The following is a 20,015-nucleotide window of genomic DNA, read 5'->3' as shown; positions in this document are numbered from 1 at the left end:
TGAACTCGGTTTGTTCTCACTGGAATGGCGGAGGTTGAGTGGCGACCTGATAGAGGTCTACAAAATTATGAGGGGCATAGACAGAGTGGATAGTCAGAGGCTTTTCCCCAGGGTAGAGGGGTCAATTACTAGGGGGCATAGGTTTAAGGTGCGAGGGGCAAGGTTTAGAGTAGATGTACGAGGCAAGTTTTTTTACACAGAGGGTAGTGGGTGCCTGGAACTCGCTGCCGGAGGAGGTGGTGGAAGCAGGGACGATAGTGATATTTAAGGGGCATCTTGACAAATACATGAATAGGAGGGAATAGAGGGATACGGACCCAGGAAGTGCAGAGGATTGTAGTTTAGTCGGGCAGCATGGTCGGCACGGGCTTGGAGGGCCGAAGGGCCTGTTCCTGGGCTGTACTTTTCTTTGTTCTTTGTATCCCTGGTGGGGTGAAGGAGATTGTGAATTAGAGGATGTTGTAAACACTCAAGGGAATTTGCCATTTTACAGCCTCTAATTGCTAATCTTGCACGATAAAGTTGAGTTGTTATGTGCCATCTTGAGTTCCGACTTGCATCAATATGTACACTTTTTTGTCTGGTCTTCCTTCTCAGGAAACACACAAACATTACAAGCAACAGCTAGAAGAGGTAATCAAACTTCAAAATTCCTGCCTGAGTTCCATTGAACGACAGAAAAAGAAATACAAGGAACTCTCCAAAGGCCTTGAACGGTAAATATTATTTCCTGTAATGTGAATGTTGCCACAGTCCCAGAGGACTATAGGCTGCTCCGCCCCCCCCGCTTTGAGAGTTTACTGGTGGTGATTTAACCTGAGGGTGATCACACATCAGGTGAGGAGTGAGGTTGAGAATGACCTCAGCCGGCACGGGAGTTGAACCTGTTGCTGTCGTTCCCCATCACAAACCAACCGTCCAGCCAACTGAGCTAAACTGGTCCTGTACATTGGTCTGTTTAACTTATTTCTGCAGCATTCCCACTCGCTCCCCTTCCTCAAATCATGACATTCTACTTAATCTTTTCCAACCGGAGAAATTCGCACAGGTCCCCAGCCAGGTTGCAACCCCCGGTGGTGTCTCCGCCCTCCAATTCAAAGTAGTCCATCGTTGGGCAATCAGAAGTGAAGGCCATGACATCGGCTTCCTTCCCCTCCAGCAGCTCCGGCACTCCGAGACCCCTATGATCGCCACCATGAGGCCTGGCTTTACCTTGGCCCCCACTTCCTTGATGAGGTCCCAAACACCACCTCCCAGAAGCTCTCCAACTTCTCACAAATCCAAAACATGTGAACCTGATTCGCCGGCCCCCGCCCACACTTCCCACATCCATCCACTACCCCCGGGAAGAACGCACTTATCCGAGCTCTGGCCGTGTGTACCCCGTGCACCACTTTAAATTGAATCAAGCTCATTCTAGCACAAGAAGAAGCTGAGTTCACTCGCCGTATCGCCTCACGTCAGAGATCCCATCCTATCTCCCTCCCCAACTCCCCCTCCCACTTTCACTTAATCATTTCCACCAGCGCCTTACCATGCTCTCCCAACCACCCATATATGTCCCCGATCCTGCCCTTCCCGATCTCATGTGGGAGCAGCATGTACTCCGGTAGTTGGGGGAACGTCAGTAGCTCCTTACGCACAAAGCCCTGCACCCGCCAATACTTAAACTCACTCCCCCTCAGTAAGTCAAATCTCTCCTGCAGCTCATCCAACCCATGACACTACCTATACATCCCCCCCCCCCATCCCGACTGTTTTTCTGCACCCACATGGCCCAATTTAAAGTGCCTCCTCAACTGATTCCAGATCTTATTAGTTGACTCCACCACCGGCATGGTAAGATTACCATGGTGTAGTGGGTAACACATTAGCATTGATAAAGGATTGGTTGGCTAAAAAGAAGCAGAGCAGAGGGATGAATGTGCCTTTTCAGATTGGCAAATTGTTACTAGTGGAGTGCCACAGGGATCGGTGCTGGGACGTCAACTATTTACAATCTACAACAATGACTTAGATGAAGGGACTGAATTTATGGAAGGTAAATTTGCTGGTGATACCAAGATGGGTGGGAAAGTAAGTTGTCAAGAGGAAGTAGAGAGTCTGCAAAAGGGATATAGACAGGTTAAGTGGGTGGGCAAACATTTGGCAGATGCAGAATAGGGTGACATGGCGGCACAATAGGTAGCACTTGCTGCCTCACAGCGCCAGAAACCTGGGTTCAATTCTGGCCTTGGGGGACTGTCTATGTGCAGTTTGCACTGTCCCCCTGTGCCTGCGTGGGCTTCTTCCGGGTGCCCTGGTTTCCTTCCACAGTCCAAGGATTTGCAGGTTATGTGGATTTGCCATGATAAATTGCCCCTTAGTGTCCAAAGGTTAGGTGGGGTTACGGGGTTACAGGAATAGGGCGGGGGATAGGGCCTAGGTAGGGTGCTCTTTTGGAGGGTCGGTGCAGACTCGATGGGCCGAATGGCCTCATTCTGCACTGGAGGGATTCTACGATAATGTTAGAAAATGTGAACTTGTCCATTATGGTTGGAAGAATAGAAAAACAGCATATTATCTAAACGGGAAGAGATTTCAGAACTCTTGAGATACAGAGGGGTCTGGGTGCATTAATCACAAAACATTCATCTGCGGGTACAGGAAGCGATTCGGAAGGCCAATGGAATGTGGATGTTTATTGCAAGGGGAATAGAATATAAACATTTTACTGCAGCTGTACAGGGAATTAGTGAGACCCTACATGGTTTCTTGTGTACCCGTACCAGCCTTCCCGAACCAGCCTCCCCGAACAGGCGCCGGAATGTGGCGACTAGGGGCTTTTCACAGTAACTTCATTTGAAGCCTACTTGTGACAATAAGCGATTTTCATTCATTTTTCATTGTGTACAGTTTTGTCCCCTTATTTGAAAAAGGATATAATTGTGTTAGAAGCAGTACGGAGAAGTTTCCCTCCACTCATGCCTGCGATGAGGAGCTTATGTTCCGAAGAAAGGTTGAACATGTTGGGCCTGTGCCTATTTGGAGTTTAGAAGAATGAGAGGTGATCTTATGAAACATCGACCCTGAGGGGATTTGATAGAGTGGCTCCCAGGAGAATGTCTCCCCTTATGTGGGAGATTAGAACAAAAGACACGGTTGAAGAATAAGAAGTCAACTTTGCAAGACTGAGAGGAGGAGATATGTTTTGCTCAGAGGGTCATTATTCTCTTCCCCACAGAGCAGTGGAGGCTGGGTCATTGAAGCTAGTCAAGGCAGAGTCGGACAGATTTTGATAGGAAAGAAGAGTCAAGGGTTATGTGGAGTTGAGATCACAACCAGACCAAATTACTGAATGACGGGACAGGCTCAAGGGGCTGAGTGGCCTACTCCTGCTCCCAAGCCCTTTCAGTGGAACAGAGTAAAGTTAGAAATGTAATAGGTTTTAAGCCAGTAATAGGGAGGATTTTGGGGGGGTGGGGGGAGGAGAGCACAAAAGAGAAGGTCCATGGTCAGATGGATGGTAGGAGAGATTAAATGATGAAAGGATTGGTGGTGCAAAACCGAAGAGAGCGGTAATGGAGCAGGTAAAGAAACAAAAGATGTGTCGAGACGAGGTGTGAATGTCAGAATAAACTACTGTCTGAATGCTAAAAATAAGAGAAAAATGAGTTGAAAGCAAAACATATAAAGGAAGTCAGCAAAAGGAACTTGCATTTATGTCGTGTCTTTCATTCCCATAACAGCCTCCCCAAACAGGCGCCGGAATGTGGCGACTAGGGGCTTTTCACATTAACTTCATTTGAAGCCTACTTGTGACAATAAGCGATTTTCATTTCATTTCATTTTTCATGTCCTTCGGAGATTCCAATGGCCTTTACTACAGCTGGTGAAACACTTTTCAATCATCGTTGTAATGTAGGAAAACGGATCGGACCATTGTTTTGTAGGTTGAGGGATAGACTTTGGCCCGTCCACAACGTGAATCCCTTGGAATATTTTTGTTCAATCATTTGTGAGATGTGGGCGTCAATGGCTAGACCTGCATTTATTGCCCATGCCTAATTGCCCTTGAGAAGGTGGTGGTGAGCTGCCTTCTTGAATAGCTGCGGTCCATGTGGTGTAAGTGCACCCACGGTGCAGTTAAGGAGGGAGTTCGAGGACTTTGAACCAGCGACAGTGAAGGAACGGCGATATGTTTTCATGTCAGGATGGTGAGTGGCTTGGAGGGGTTCTTGTCCTTCCAGCTGATAGTGGTCACGGGTTTGGAAGATGCTGTCCACAGAGCATGGTGAGTTGCTGTAGTGCATCATGTGGATTGGTACACACTGCTGCCACTGTGCGCCTCGGGTGGAGGGAGTGAATGTTTAAGGTGGTGGATGGGCCGATCAAGCGGGTTGCTTTGTCCTGGTTGGTGTCAAGCTTCTTGAGTGTTGTTGGAGCCGCACACATCCAGGCAACTGGAGAATATTCCATCACACTCCTGACTTGTATCTTGTAGATGGTGGGACAGGCTTTGGAGAGTCAGGAGGTGAATTACTCACTGCAGAATTTCAAGCCTCGCCTGCTCTTGTAGCCACAAAGTTTATGTGGCTGGTTCAGTGTTTGGTCAATGGTGAGCCCCCAGGTATTGATAGTAATGTCCACTTGAGAGGGCAGACTACCATTATTCAACATTTCAACCAAAGGCCTCTGACAGTGCAGCACTCTCTCAGTACTGACCCTCTGACAGTGCAGCACTCTCTCAGTACTGACCCTCTGACAGTGCAGCACTCTCTCAGTACAGACCCTCTGACAGTGCAGCACTCTCTCAGTACTGACCCTCTGACAGTGCAGCACTCCCTCAGTACTGACCCTCTGACAGTGCAGCACTCTCTCAGTACTGACCCTCTGACAATGCAGCACTCTCTCAGTACTGACCCTCTGACAGTGCAGCACTCTCAGTACTGACCCTCTGACAGTGCAGCACTCTCTCAGTACTGACCCTCTGACAGTGCTGCACTCTCTCAGTACTGACCCTCTGACATGCAGCACTCTCTCAGTACTGACCCTCTGACAGTGCAGCACTCCCTCAGTACTGACCCTCTGACAGTGCAGCACTCTCTCAGTACTGACCTTCTGACAGTGCAGCACTCTCTCAGTACTGACCCTCTGACAGTGCAGCACTCCCTCAGTACTGACCCTCTGACAGTGCAGCACTCCCTCAGTACTGACCCTCTGACAGTGCAGCACTCCCTCAGTATTGATCCTCTGACAGTGCAGCACTCTCTCAGTACTGACCCCCTGACAGTGCAGCACTCCCTCAGTATTGACCCTCTGACAGTGCAGCACTCCCTCAGTACTGACCCTCTGACTGTGCAGCACTCTCTCAGTACTGACCCTCTGACAGTGCAGCACTCCCTCAGTACTGACCCTCTGACAGTGCAGCACTCCCTCAGTATTGACCCTCTGACAGTGCAGCACTCTCTCAGTACTGACCCTCTGACAGTGCAGCACTCTCTCAGTACTGACCCTCTGACAGTGCAGCACTCTCTCAGTACTGACCCTCTGACAGTGCAGCACTCTCTCAGTACTGACCCTCTGACAGTGCAGCACTCTCTCAGTACTGACCCTCTGACAGTGCAGCACTCCCTCAGTATTGACCCTCTGACAGTGCAGCACTCCCTCAGTATTGACCCTCTGACAGTGCAGCACTCTCTCAGTACTGACCCCCTGACAGTGCAGCACTCCCTCAGTATTGACCCCCTGACAGTGCAGCACTCTCTCAGTACTGACCCTCTGACAGTGCGGCACTCTCTCAGTACTGACCCTCTGACAGTGCAGCACTCTCTCAGTACTGACCCCCTGACAGTGCAGCACTCCCTCAGTATTGACCCCCTGACAGTGCAGCACTCTCTCAGTACTGACCCTCTGACAGTGCAGCACTCTCTCAGTACTGACCCTCTGACAGTGCAGCACTCCCTCAGTACTGACCCTCTGACAGTGCAGCACTCCCTCAGTATTGACCCCCTGACAGTGCAGCACTCTCTCAGTACTGACCCTCTGACAGTGCAGCACTCCCTCAGTATTGACCCCCTGACAGTGCAGCACTCCCTCAGTACTGACCCCCTGACAGTGCAGCACTCTCTCAGTACTGACCCTCTGACAGTGCATCGCTCTCTCAGTATTGACCCCCTGACAGTGCAGCACTCTCTCAGTACTGACCCTCTGACAGTGCATCGCTCTCTCAGTATTGACCCCCTGACAGTGCAGCACTCTCTCAGTACTGTATTGAAGTGTTGGTCCGGATTGTTTACGCGCGTCCAGGAATTTGCACGTTTTGGCTGAGAGGTGATAGTGCCACCAACTGAGCCAAACTGACACATTACCATGAAATTTTCAGCTGGGAATGGGCGATGTTCATAATGTTAACTCTTGGATCTGATTCCTATCCTCATAGCTGTCAGTTGCCAGAGACTGAAGAGCAGGTAAGAGACACTGGTTTCATCCAGGAACTGATGAAGGAAAGACAAAACATCTTCTTTGAAATGGAAGCCTTCCTGCCAAAAAAAAACGGGTAAGTAAGCACTATGAGCGACCCTATCTGCTTAATCCTTTGAGTGCCATGGACGAGTTTACTTAACCAGACCATTCATAGGCGTTCACAGCACAGAAGGAGGCCATTCTGCATATCCTGTCGATGCCAGTCAACAAATATCTGGCTACACTAATACAATTTTCCAGCACTTGGCCCATAGCCCTAGAGGTTCCATGGCAGCACACGTGAATATCTGAATACTTGTTAAATGTTACGAGAGTATCTGACTCAACCACCCTTTCCGGCAGTAAGTTCCAGATTCTCACTGCTCTCTGGGTGAAAAGGTTTCTCCTGCACTCCCTTCTCATCCCCACATCCCACCTGGTTATTGACCCCCTCTACTATTGGAAAAAGTGTCTTCCTATCCACCCTATCTATGCCCTTATAATCTTGTACATCTCTATCAGGTCCCCTCTCAACCTTCGCGGCTCCAGCCTACCCAATCATTTCTCATCGCTCAGACCCTCCAGCCCAGGTAGCATTCTGGTAAATCCTCTCTGCACCTTCTCCAATGTGATCACATCCTTCCTATAATGTGGTGACCAGAACTGCACACAGTTCTCCAGTTGTGGCCTAACTAGCGTTTCATACAGTTTCAGGATGACCTCCCTGCTCTTTTATTCTGTGCTTCAGCTAATAAAGCCAAGTATCCCATATGCCTTTTTAACCACCTTATCTACCTATCCTTTCAACTTCAGGGATCTGTGGATATGCACTTCAAGGCCCCTCTGTTCTTCAGTGTTTTCCAGAATTCCACCATTCATGGCATGATCCTTTGCCTTGTTAGCCCTCCCCAAATGCATGATGCATTATTGGAATCAACAATCAGTTTCCTCAAAACAGGAAGAAGTCTTACAACACCAGTTTAAAGTCCAACAGATTTATTTGGAACCATGAGCTTTCGAGCATGGCTCCTTTGTGACGAAGGAGCTATGCTCTGAAACCTCGTGATTCCAAAGAATCCTGTTGGATTTTAACCTGGTATTGCAAGACTTCTTACTGTGCCCACCCCAGACCAACGCCAGCATCTCCACCTCATCACAGGAAGACTGACTTGGTAAGATCATCTTTGCTGATCACAGATTGGCCAGGGGTGTGCCTATTCATGCACATGTTCAGAATCGAGACTTTGGATAGGTGAGAATGCTTTTCCCTCAAGCAAGCTATCAGCCAGTAGAAACAATCTTTAATAGAGATTTGCACTACTTCCATTTAGGAGGAAAAATAATGGAAGTTGCAGCTTGTGACCAGCAAAGTCAACAAGCTGGATGACATTTCCACGTGTGTTATACTTGCAGTGATTTCAATACAGAGTTTAATTTTTCCTTGCATTTTAACAATCCGAGGTACTACCCTTTATCAGTCTCCTGCAGATCCTGCTGGATAGTTGGCAGGTTGCGTTGAAGATTGCCTAGATTGACAGCGGCTCTCAGCTCCCATGTGTTATTGGCGTACATCTCACAAATATTTCATCCACACATGCATGATTGGTTTGAAAGCTGATGTAACTGACTTGCCCACTGCATTTCCGCTCTGGCTTCTGGAAACACTGTGACTTTCTTCTTCTATTGCAGTTTGTACTTAAGTCTGGTTCTGGGAAATGTCAATGTGACTCTGCTCAGCAAACAAGCCAAGTAAGTATTCCCTGGCTCCAAACATAGCCTCAACTCAACATTTTCTTCCCTAAGAGTTCTGGGTTGTTTGAACTTAAATTTTAATTATGGTCATTTGAGACTTTGAGCATATAAGCAACAGGAGACAGTTTGGTGAAGTAACTCATAAGAACATAAGAACATAAGAACTAGGAACAGGAGTAGGCCATCTGGCCTCTCGAGCCTGCTCCGCCATTCATGAGATCATGGCTGATCTTTGTGGACTCAGCTCCACTCTCCGGCCCGTACACCATATCCCCGAATCCCTTTATTCTTTAGAAAGGTATCTATCTTTTTCTTAAAAACGTTTCAAGAAGGAGCCTCAACTGCTTCACTGGGCAAGGAATTCCAAAGAGTCACAACCCTTTGGATGAAGAAGTTCCTCCTAAACTCTGTCCTAAATCTACTTCCCCTTATTTTGAGGCTATGCCCCCTAGTTCTGCTTTCACCCGCCAGTTGAAACAACCTGCCCGCATCTATCCTATCTGTTCCCTTCATAATTTTATATGTTTCTATAAGGTCCCCCCTCATCCTTCTAAACTCCAATGAGTACAGTCCCAGTCTACTCAACCTCTCCTCATAATCCAACCCCTTCAGATCTGGGATTAACCTAGTGAATCTCCTCTGCACTCCCTCCAGTGGCAATATGTCCTTTCTCAGGTAAGGAGACCAAAACTGAACACAATACTCCAGATGTGGCCTCACCAACACCCTATACAATTGCAGCATAACCTCACTAGTCTTGAACTCCATCCCTCTAGCAATGAAAGACAAAACTCGATCTTAATCACCTGTTGCACCTGCACACCAACTTTTTGCGACTCGTGCACCAGCACACCCAGGTCCCTCTGCACAGCAGCATGTTTTAACATCTTACCGTTTAAATAATAATCCATTCTGCTGTTATTCCTCCCAAAATGGATAGCCTCACACTTGGCAACATTGAATTCCATCTGCCAGACCCCAGCCCATTCACCTAACCTATCCAAATCCTTCTGCAGACTTCCGGTATCCTCTGCACTTATTGCTTTACCACTCATCTTAGTGTCGTCTGCAAACCTTGACACATTGCACTTGGTCCCCAACTCCAAATCGTCTATGTAAATTGTGAACAACTGCGGGCCCAACACTGATCCTTGAGGGACCCTACTAGTGACAGGTTGCCAACCAGAGAAACACCCATTTATTCCCACTCTCTGCTTTCTGTTAGTTAACCAATCCTCTACCCATGCTACCACTTTACCCTCAATGCCATGCATCTTTAGTTTATGCAGCAACCTTTTGTGTGGCACCTTGTCAAAAGCTTTCTGGAAATCCAGATATACCACATCCATTGGCTCCCTGTTATCTACTGCACTGGTAACGTCCTCAAAGAATTCTACCAAATTAGTCAGACACGACCTACCTTTTATGAGCCCATGCTGCGTCTGCCCAATGGGACAATTTCCCTCCAGGTGCCCCGCTATTTCCTCCTTAATGATAGATTCCAGCATTTTCCCTACAACCGAAGTTAAGCTTACCGGCCTATAATTACCCGCTTTCTGCCGACCTCCTTTTTTAAACAGTGGTGTCACGTTTGCTACTTTCCAAGCCTCTGGGACCACCCCAGAGTCTAGTGAATTTTGATAAATTATCACTAGTGCTTTTACAATTTCCCTAGCCATCTCTTTTAACACTCTGGAATGCATCCCATCAGGGCCAGGAGACTTGTCTACCTTTAGCCCCATTAGCTTGCCCAATACTGCCTCCTTAGTGATTACAATCATCTCAAGGTCCTCATCTATCATATCTTTATTTCCATCAGTCACTGGCATGTTATTTGTGTCTTCCACTGTGAAGACTGACCCAAAAAATCTGTTCAGCTCCTCAGCCATTTCCCCGTCTCCTATTATTAAATCTCCCTTCTCATCTTCCAAAGGACCAATATTTACCTTAGCCACTCTTTTTTGTCTTATATATTTGTAAAAGCTTTTACTATCTGCTTTTATGTTCTGAGCAAGTTTACTTTCATATTCTACCTTACTCTTCTTTATAGCTTTTTTAGTAGCTTTCTGTTGTCCCTTAAAGACTTCCCAGTCCTCGAGTCTCCCACTAATTTTTGCCACTTTGTATGTTTTTTCCTTCAATTTGATACTCTCCCTCACCTCCTTAGATATCCACGGTCGATTTTTCCCCTTTCTACCGTCTTTCTTTTTTGTCGGTATGAACCTTTCCTGAACACTGTGAAAGATCGCTCGGAAGGTTCTCCACTGTTCCTCAACTGCTTCACCATGAAGTCTTTGCTCCCAGTCTACCTTAGCTAGTTCTTCTCTCATCCCATTGTAATCGCCTTTGTTTAAGCACAAAACACTAGTGTTTGATTTTACCTTGTCATCCTCCAACTGTATTTTAAATTCCACCATATTGTGGTCGCTCCTTCCAAGAGGATCCCGAACTATGAGATCATTAATCAATCCTGCCTCATTACACAGGATCAGATCTAGGACCGCTTGTTCCCTTGTAGGTTCCATTACATACTGTTCCAGGAAATTATCCCGGACACATTCTATAAACTCCTCCTCAAGGCTGCCTTTACCAACCTGGTTAAACCAATCGACATGCAGATTAAAATCTCCCATGATAACCGCTGTACCATTTCTACATGCATCCGTTATTTCTTTGCTTATTGCCTGCCCTACCATCCTGTTACTATTTGGTGGCCTATAGACTACTCCTATCAGTGACCTTTTCGTCTTACTATTCCTGATTTCCACCCAAATTGATTCAACCTTGTCCTCCATAGCACCAATATCATCCCTTACTATTGCCCGGATGCCATCCTTAAACAACAAAGCTGCACCACGGCCCTTACCGTCCATTCTATCCTTTCGTATAGTCTGATACCCTTGGATATTTAAATCCCAGTCGTGACCATCTTTTAACCATGTTTCAGTAATGGCCACTAAATCATAGTCATTCATGATGATTTGCGCCATCAACTCATTCACCTCAGGAAATTTGTAATAAGATGCATGTTAATACTTATCAAAAACAGGATGGGACTAGCATCCTATGGCTCTTGCATTCTGGTTCAGCCTTGGGCACAGGTTGACACCTGGGGCGGGATTCTCCGAAAACTGGCGCGATGTCTAGGACCCGGCGCCAAACACGGCGCAGATCACTCGGGCGTCGGGGCCCCCCCAAACAACGCAAATTCTCTGGCCCCGAATGGGCTAGCAGCAGCGTGACGCCATTCGCGATGGCGTCACCCAACGTGGACGGTGATTGACGCCATATGGCGTGATGGCTCAAAAGACGCGCCCCCCCACCCCGGAAGACGCGACAAGATGGCCGCCCGCCGCGCAGCCCCGAGGTTCCAGGACCACGACATCGAGGCGCTCCTGGACGCAGTGGAGGAGAAGAGGGAGTCCCTGTACCCCGGACACGGCCACAGGGTCGCCCACGCCTCAGCCGGCATCTGTGGAGGGAGGTGGCAGGTGCCGTCAGCGCTGTGGCCCTGACACCACGGACAGGCACCCAGTGTCACAAGAAGGTGAACGACCTCGTCAGGGCAGCCAGGGTGTGTTCCCCCCCCCCTCCCTGCCCGATGTGCGGCGCACCCCCAGGTGAAACCAACCCTAACCCTAACCCCTGCACTATACACGCAACCGATGGCGTGCATTCATATACCTGTCTAACACTGTTGCCTTTTACCCCTGCCACCCACCTGCCCCCCCACAGGAGAAGCGCGCACACAACAATAGGGAGCATGAGAGGACTGGAGGGGGCCCAGCTGATGAGAGGATACTTACTGGACATGAGGGAAGGGCCCTGGAACTGGCTGGTGGACCTGAGGACCGGGTGGATGCCGCTGCAGAGGTCGGGGGGCTCACCAGCAAGTGAGCCACCGACAGCCCGTCCCCATATCCCCTCTCCCCCGTATCCCCCATTTCCCCCCTCCCCCATATCACCTGATCACTGCCTGCATGTCTAACCATGCATGCTTCATTGTGTATCGCAGGAGCAAACGTCGAGGCACCCATCCCCGCAGATGCCGACCGCCCGCAAGATGCCCCAGGGCGACCACGGGAGACGGAGAGACCCGGACCCTCTGGCACGCGATGCCCGCAGGATGCCCCAGGGTGACCACGGGATACGGAGAGACCCGGACCCTCTGGCACGCGACGCCCGCAGGTTGCCCCAGGGCGACCACGGGAGATGGAGAGACCTGGAGCAATAGGGAGACGACGCCCCCGTCTCGTGCGGATGCGGCGACGCAGGCGTCTGCCACCCAGCGACGGGGTGGGTCAGCCACAGGCCCCCGTCGCAGCCGAGTCACAAAACCACTACCCAGGACACCCCTACCCAGGACACCCCTACCCAGGAGACCCCTACCCAGGAAACCAAAATACAGGACAGTGACACAGAGTGGATGGGTCGAGACGAACCGCCACCCCAAAGTACCATGGAATCAGAGTCGGACGATGCGCACGACACAACGCCACTGCTGTCTCCAACACCCTCCACCATCGCAGAGACACTCACCTCGGTTGGGCACTTTAGTGATGAGGCGTCTGGTACACTCACTGGTGCGCACAACACCGCCGTCCCGGTACAGCAGGTGGAGGTAGGAGCAGCAGAGGGGCCGGGTGGTCGGAGGGGAGCCCGGCGCAAGCGAACATCTGCCGCCCAGCTGGATACCGGGTTCCTGGAATTACCACACCCATCCATAGCCCCGATGCAACCACTGAACCTGGGACGCGCGAAGAGGGTGACGGCCGGCTTGCAGCAGCTGCAGTCGCAGGTGGAGGAGTGCACCCGCGTCCAGGAGCTGGGAGTGGTGCCGGTCATGCGTGCCACCCAGGCCGACACCGCACGGGTGGCGTCCGCGGTGGAGGCAATGGGTGCGACGGTGTCAGACATGGGAAGCGGTTTGCGAGGCCTGGGGCTTTCCGTGCAGGCGGCGTCTGTGGCCCAGGACATGGCTGCCCTCTCACAGGAGGCCATGAGCCAGCGGCAGATGGCAGAGGCGCTCAACGCCATGGCCCAGTCTCAGCAGGCAATGGCCCAATCCCTGCAGACCATGGCCCAGTCTCAGCAGGCCATCGCTGAGGGCATCGGCGCCATTGCCCATGTGCTAGCCGGCGTCGCACAGTCACAGACAGGGATGGCCAACTCCCTGAACTCCATGGCTGCAAACCTGCAGACCCTTGTCGATACTAGCACGAGCCTCCAGGACTGGCAGCGCCAGGTGTCGGAGGGGCGTCGGATGGCCGTTCCGTTCGCACCCCCGACCCATGTAGAGGCCTGGGGGCCATTAGGCACCCTGAGGGAGGGGGAGTTGCTGGCGCCCGTCCCTGGTCCCCCTGTAGGGGAGGTCCAGGAACACTGCAGCACCTCGGACTCTCCCCCCCCCCCCCCCCTATCCCAGGTGCATCAGGTGGGCAACGGGCAGGACAGGCTGGCAGCTCACCATCCCAGTCGCCCGGACCGCAGCCTGGCCTAGTTAGGCCAGGACGCCCCAGGAAATGGCCGCCAAAGGGATCCCGAGTCAGAGGGCAGGAATCGCAGGAGTCCAGCTCCAGTTCTGCTGTACCGTCTGGGGAACCACCTAGGCGTAGTCAAAGGGCCCATAAGGCCAAACAATTAGACACTGAGTAAGTTGGCACGGGTGCAGGGCACAGACGAGTTTTAGGGGCTAGGGCACGTGTATGCACTGTTTGTTATGAAAATCACTTTAACACCTATAGAAGCTGCCATTGTGCTCTGTTCGAAGCGTGCGGGGGTGTCATGTACGTTGAGCACCAGTGTGTGTGTGAGGGGTGGTCTTATGTCGGCCTCAGGTGAGTCTGCCCCCTTCCCCCTGGGCTGCCCTCACTATCCACCTGGGCAGAGGACGGGACAGTGCGCTGCAGTGTCACAGCCGCATGCTGGGATGGTCCGGGTGGATGGTGGCACTGTGGCCATGTGTCAGACATCGTCCAATGATGTGGAACCAGGAGCTCATCGCAGAGCGGGTTGTCATCATCCTCCCTGGCCTGCAATAGACACGCTTCCACCGGAGCCCGTGAGAGCCCGGCTGTCGTGCCGCAGGTGGATCTGCAATGGAGGGGTGGTGTGCATGCGGGTGGGGTGGGTGTGGTTGGGGGGGGGGTGAGGGTGCTGGGTGGGTGGATGGGTGGGGGGGTGAGGGTGTTCGGGTGTTGCCATGGCGTGCGGTATGTGGCCATACTCGCCGATTCCCACGCCCCCTAGTCAGTGAAACGGGCGGCTATCAGCCTGTCCCGTGCCCGCTGGCCCAGCCAGTAATGGTGGACAGCCACCCACCCATATCTAGCCCGCCTGCCCTGACCATTGTCCCCATCCCCCTCATCTGGGGAGGACTGCGCCTCGTCCTGCTGCTCCTCCACTCCGTCGCCCTCTGCCTGCGGAACATTGCCCCTCTGCTGGGCTATGTTGTGCAGGACACAGCACACCACAATGATGCGGCCGACCCTATCTGACGGATACTAGAGGGCGCCCCCAGAGAGGTCCAGGCACCTGAAACGCATTTTGAGCACGCCAAAGCACCTCTCTATCACACCCCTTGTCGCTGCATGGGCATCATTGTAGCTGTTCTGCGCGTCATTCTGTGGCCTCCGTATAGGCGTCATCAGCCACGACCACAACGGCACTCACCCCCCCCCCCCCCCGTAACCCCTGTCGCCCAGCAACCAGCCCCTCAGCCGGGAGTGGCGTCCCTCGTACATGCTTGGGATTTAAGACCGCGACAACATGTATGAGTCATGTACACTTCCCAGGTACCGGGTGCAGACGTGCAGGATAATCATGCGGTGATCGCAGACCACCTGAATGTTCATGGAATAGGTCCCCTTCCTATTGGTGAACACGGCCCTGTTATCTGTAGCTGGCCGCATGGCGACGTGCATCCCATCGATCGTGCCCTGGACCATGGGAAACCCGGCCACGGCAGAGAAGCCCACGGCCCGGGCATCCTGGCTGGCCCGGTCCACAGAGAAGCAGATATGTTCATGGAATAGGTCCCCTTCCTATTGGTGAACACGGCCCTGTTATCTGTAGCTGGCCGCATGGCGACGTGCATCCCATCGATCGTGCCCTGGACCATGGGAACCCCGGCCACGGCAGAGAAGCCCACGGCCCGAGCATCCTGGCTGGCCCGGTCCACAGAGAAGCAGATGTAGCAGTCCGCAATGGCATTTGGGCGTCTGTCACTGCCCGGATGCACTGGTGCACCGATGTCTGCGAGATGCCGGACAGGTCCCCAACTGGCGTCACGAATGACCCCGTGGCAGAAAAGTTCAAGGCCACCGTAATCTTGACGGACACGGGGAGAGGGTGTCCCCCCCCAGTGCCACGCGGTTCCAGGTGTGCCAGCAGGTGGCAGATATGTGCCACGGTTTCCCGGCTCATCCGGAGTCTCCTCCTGCATTCCCGGTCCGTGAGGTCCTGGTACGACAGCCGGGGCCGGTACACATGGGGCCTCCTCGGGTGCCTCCGTTGCCGTGGCGCTGCGACGTCCTCCCCCCCCCCCCCCCCCCCCTTCCTCGTGTTCCTCCTCCACTAGGTGCTCCCCCTGCTCCTCCTCGTCCTGTTGGGCGGGTGTCCCTCCAGCCTGGGCGGCTGCCGCCTGCCCCTCTGCGGCATACTCCTCTGCGGTAGCCTGCACCGCCTCTCTGGCACACTCCTCCTCCTCCAGGGCAACATGGAGAATAGCGGCTGCCGCAACGGCGGCCAACATCGCTGGCTGATCAGAAAACATGACGGGGGGACGGGACGGGACGACATTTCATCATTGCCTGTACACCCCCCCCCCCCCCCCCCCCAGCCAGGTGTCATGGGCTGCATGGGCGCGACTGTTGGAGGATGGCACCTGGCCAGGCGGACAAAACTCCCTTGCCCTCGCACGCACCCTCCCCCCGGTACCCGGCACTCACGCCCCCCCCCCCCCGTACCCGGCACTCCCCCCCCCCCCCCCCCCCCCCCGCCCCCCGTAGGGGATAAGGTGGGAAAGTGGAGTTGAGGATTGAGAAGGCAGCACGGTAGCATGGTGGTTAGCACAATTGCTTCACAGCTCCAGGGTCCCATGTTCGATTCCAGCCTGGGTCACTGTCTGTGCGGAGTCTGCACGTTCTCCCCGTGTGTGCGTGGGTTTCCTCCGGGTGCTCCGGTTTCCTCCCACAGTCCAAAGATGTGCAGGTTAGGTGGATTGGCCATGCATCAGCACTGGCTGACGCCGTTAACAAGGTGTTTTGATTTACGCCGACGTGACCATTCGGCCAGGAGAATATGGGCAGCCCCGGAGTCCATTGTCTTGCGCCCGCCCCTGCCATTCTCCGATTGACGCCCCGCCAACTTTTCACCCTTCGGAGAATTCGGCGAGTGGCAGGGGCGGGATTTACACCGCCCGCCAGCGATTCTCCGACCCGGCGAGTGGTCGGAAAATCCCTCCCCTGATCTTTGTTCTCCCCCAGTCACTTCTGCTTCCCTGCAGACAGCAGGAACGTGCTGTGCAACTTGTTCAGTGAAAGCTGCTGATTATTAACTCATTCCAAGCCCATAGCGGGATCAATTGTGTTATTGCATTCTGATCGACATAAATGAGGCAAAGCTCTTTCCTAATTGGCTTAAGAAGTGCGTGATCAATCTGTGATTGGTCTAGATGGCACATATTCAGATTGGTTTGTAAAGGGTGATAACCATCTATTGATTTCCTATTGTCCCCTGACTGGCCCTCTTAAGGTGTCAATTATTTGTGAGACTAGAAGATGTAGGAGCAGAAGTAGGCCATTCGGCCCAACGAGTCTGCTCTGCCATTCAATAAGACTGACACTGATCTGATATGGTAATAGAATTTACAGTGCAGAATGAGGCCATTCGGCCCATCGAGTCTGCATTGGCTCTTTGAAAGAGCATCCTACCCGATGTCAACACCTCCACCCTATCCCCATAACCCAGTAACCCCACCCAACACTAAGGGCAATTTAGCATGGCCAATCCACCTAACCTGCACATCTTTGGACTGTGGGAGGAAACCGGAGCACCTGGAGGAAACCCACGCACACACGGGGAGAACGTGCAGACTCCGCACAGACAGTGACCCAGGCTGGAATCGAACCTGGGACCCTGGAGCTGTGAAGCAATTGTGCTAACCACCATGCTACCGTGCTGCCCTCTCAATCCTCAACTCCACTTTCCCACCTTATCCCCAGAACCCTTGATTCCCTTCCTGGTGAAAAATCTGTCTATTTCAACCACGAACATACATAACCCAGCCTCTACAACCCTCTGCAGTAAAGAATACCACGGATTCAGTACCCTCCTGAGAGAAGAAATTTCTCCTCATCTCTGTCTTAAATGGACAAAGCATCAATCTTGAGATTATACTCTCTGGTCCTAGACTCTTCCACAAAGGGAAACAACCTCAGCATCTACCCTGTCAAGCCCTCGGAGAATCCTACATGTCTCAATAAGTTCACCTCCATTCTTCTAAACTCCAATGAATACAGGCCCAATCTAATCAACCTCTCCTCGTAAGAAAATCTCTCCATACCTGGGATGAACCAAATAATTGGACTGCCTCCAATGCCAGTATAGCGTTCCTTAGATAAGGGGTTCAAACTGTTCACAGCATTCCACTCTCTGTTTTTAAAAATTTAGAGTACCTAATTATTTTTTTCCAATTAAGGGGCAATTTAGTGTGGCCAACCCACCTACACGTCACATCTTTGGGTTTGGGGGGGGGGGGGTGAAACCCACACAAACACGGGGAGAATGTGCAAACTCCACACTGACAGAGTGACCCAGATCTGGGATCGAACCTGGGACCTCGACGTTGTGAGGCAACAGTGCTAGCCACTGTGCTACCCTATTACATCCTTTATGATGGGCTCTAACATTTTTCAAAGACAGATGTTAAGCTAACTGACCTATCGTTGCCTGTTTTTTCTCTCTGATCATCTGGGACTTTTCCAGAATTTAAGGATTCTTAAAAGATTGCCACCAGTGCATCCATTATCTCTTCGCTACTTCCTTTAATATCCTAGGTTCCAACCCATCAGGTCCAGGGGACCTATCGGCCTTTAGCCCCATTAATTTCCCGAATACTTTTTCTCTAATGATAGTTATTGTATTTATTTCCTCCCCCCTTTTCACCCTGATTATTTAATATTTTTGGAATATTATTAGTGTCTTCTACCATGAAGACTGACACAAAGTATTTATTTAATTCCTCTGCTATTTCCTGGTTCCTCATTATTATTTCCTCAGTCTTATTCTCTAAGGGGCCTATGTTTACTTTGGCCTCTCTCTTCCCTTTCTGTCCATTTTTATATTACTTGCTAGTTGACCCTTCTCCCTCTATTTTTGTATGGTCATCTGTTGTTGGCTTTTAAAATGTTCCTAATCCTCTGTCTTACTACTAATCTTTCCCACATTGTATGTTTTTCCTTTCAGTTTAAAACTATTCTTATTTTCCAGGATTAATGATGGTTGCTTTATCCCTTCCAAGAATCCTTCTTCCTCACTTAGTTATATCTTTGTTGTGAATCGTGAAACATTTTCATAAATGTCCGCCATTGCTCATCAACTATCTTCTGCTAAACTCCTTTCCCAGTCCACTCCAGCCAATTTTTCCCTCACTCCTTTGTAATTACTCTGATTTAAGTTTAGCACAGTCGTTTCTGACCCAAGTTTCTTACTCTCAAACTGAATGCTAAATTCTACCATGTTATGGTCACTGATTCCTAGGGGTTCTTTTACTCGGAGATTGTTTATTCAACCAGCCTCATTACACATTACCAGATCCAAAATAGCCTGATCCCTGGTTGGATCTCCAACAATTGTTGCAGGAAAGTGTCCTGAATACACTCTAAATTCTTCCTCGAGGCTACCTTTACCAATTTGATTTTCCCAATCCACATGAAAATTGAAGTCACCCCTTTTATACATGCCCTCATTATCTCCTGATTTATTCTCTGTCCTATGGGTAGCTACCGTTAGGGGGCTTATAGACTACTCCCAGTATCTTCTTCCCCTTGTTATTTTTTACCTCCAACCATATGGATTCTCCATCTTCTGATCCAAGATCATTGTTTGCTATTGTACTTGTTCCATTTTGTACTAATAAAGCTACCCCACCACTCTTTCTTTTCTACCTGTTCTTGCAGAAAGTCACATACACCTGAATATTTTATTCCCAACTTTGATCTCCTTGTAACCACGTTTATGAAATGGCTGTAAGATCATACCCATTAACCTCAAAAAGAAAAGAATTGGGTACTTTAAAAATTAAAAAAAACAAAACAGAATAACTTTACAAAACTTACATTGTTACAGAAATTACACAAAATTGTATAAAATACATGCAAAATCAGTGCTTGAAAATAATCGGTGTGCTGAATATAATACACAACATTCAACTAACATATTGACATTTTAAAAATACTATAAAGTTATAAAAGCTAATTGCAGAACTTAATTCTAAGCTTACAAAATCAAAGATGCTTACATACTGTAAAAGAAAATGATTCTTTTAAACATCAGAAGTTAAACTGCACTAAATTAAGGCACAAGGCAGAAAGTTTCAACACTTATTTTTAGTTGCAACTAACAGATCTTTGAATTTGGAGAGCGCAGCTGATAATTGCAAGGGAGGGTGGATAGTTCCACACCAGTAATTGTTCAACCTTGATGTCCTGCGTCACTGGCTTAATAGCCGTATGTTTTTCCTGTTTCAGTGTGATGCTAAGACCAAGTGATGTGATTAGCTAGTATCCCAGAATTCAGCATTAAACCATATTGGATTG

General features: G+C 50.5%; 1 protein-coding gene across 1 annotated transcript in view; it reads left to right on the top strand.

Annotated features, from left to right (window-relative positions):
• tmem120aa (transmembrane protein 120Aa) overlaps nt 1-20,015 on the top strand; it is a 74,986-nt gene that overhangs the window by 17,433 nt on the left and 37,538 nt on the right. Inside the window, exons 2-4 of the mRNA XM_072469247.1 lie at nt 598-716; nt 6,422-6,538; nt 8,134-8,193. Of these exons, the coding sequence (XP_072325348.1) occupies nt 598-716; nt 6,422-6,538; nt 8,134-8,193 (296 nt within the window). The remainder of the gene's footprint in view (nt 1-597; nt 717-6,421; nt 6,539-8,133; nt 8,194-20,015) is intronic.

Source organism: Scyliorhinus torazame, chromosome 12 (genome assembly GCF_047496885.1).
Source record: "Scyliorhinus torazame isolate Kashiwa2021f chromosome 12, sScyTor2.1, whole genome shotgun sequence".
NCBI classification, from domain to species: Eukaryota; Metazoa; Chordata; class Chondrichthyes; order Carcharhiniformes; family Scyliorhinidae; genus Scyliorhinus; species Scyliorhinus torazame.
The sequence above is the reverse complement of the archived record's forward strand: the minus strand, read 5'-3'. Positions and strand labels throughout refer to the sequence as shown.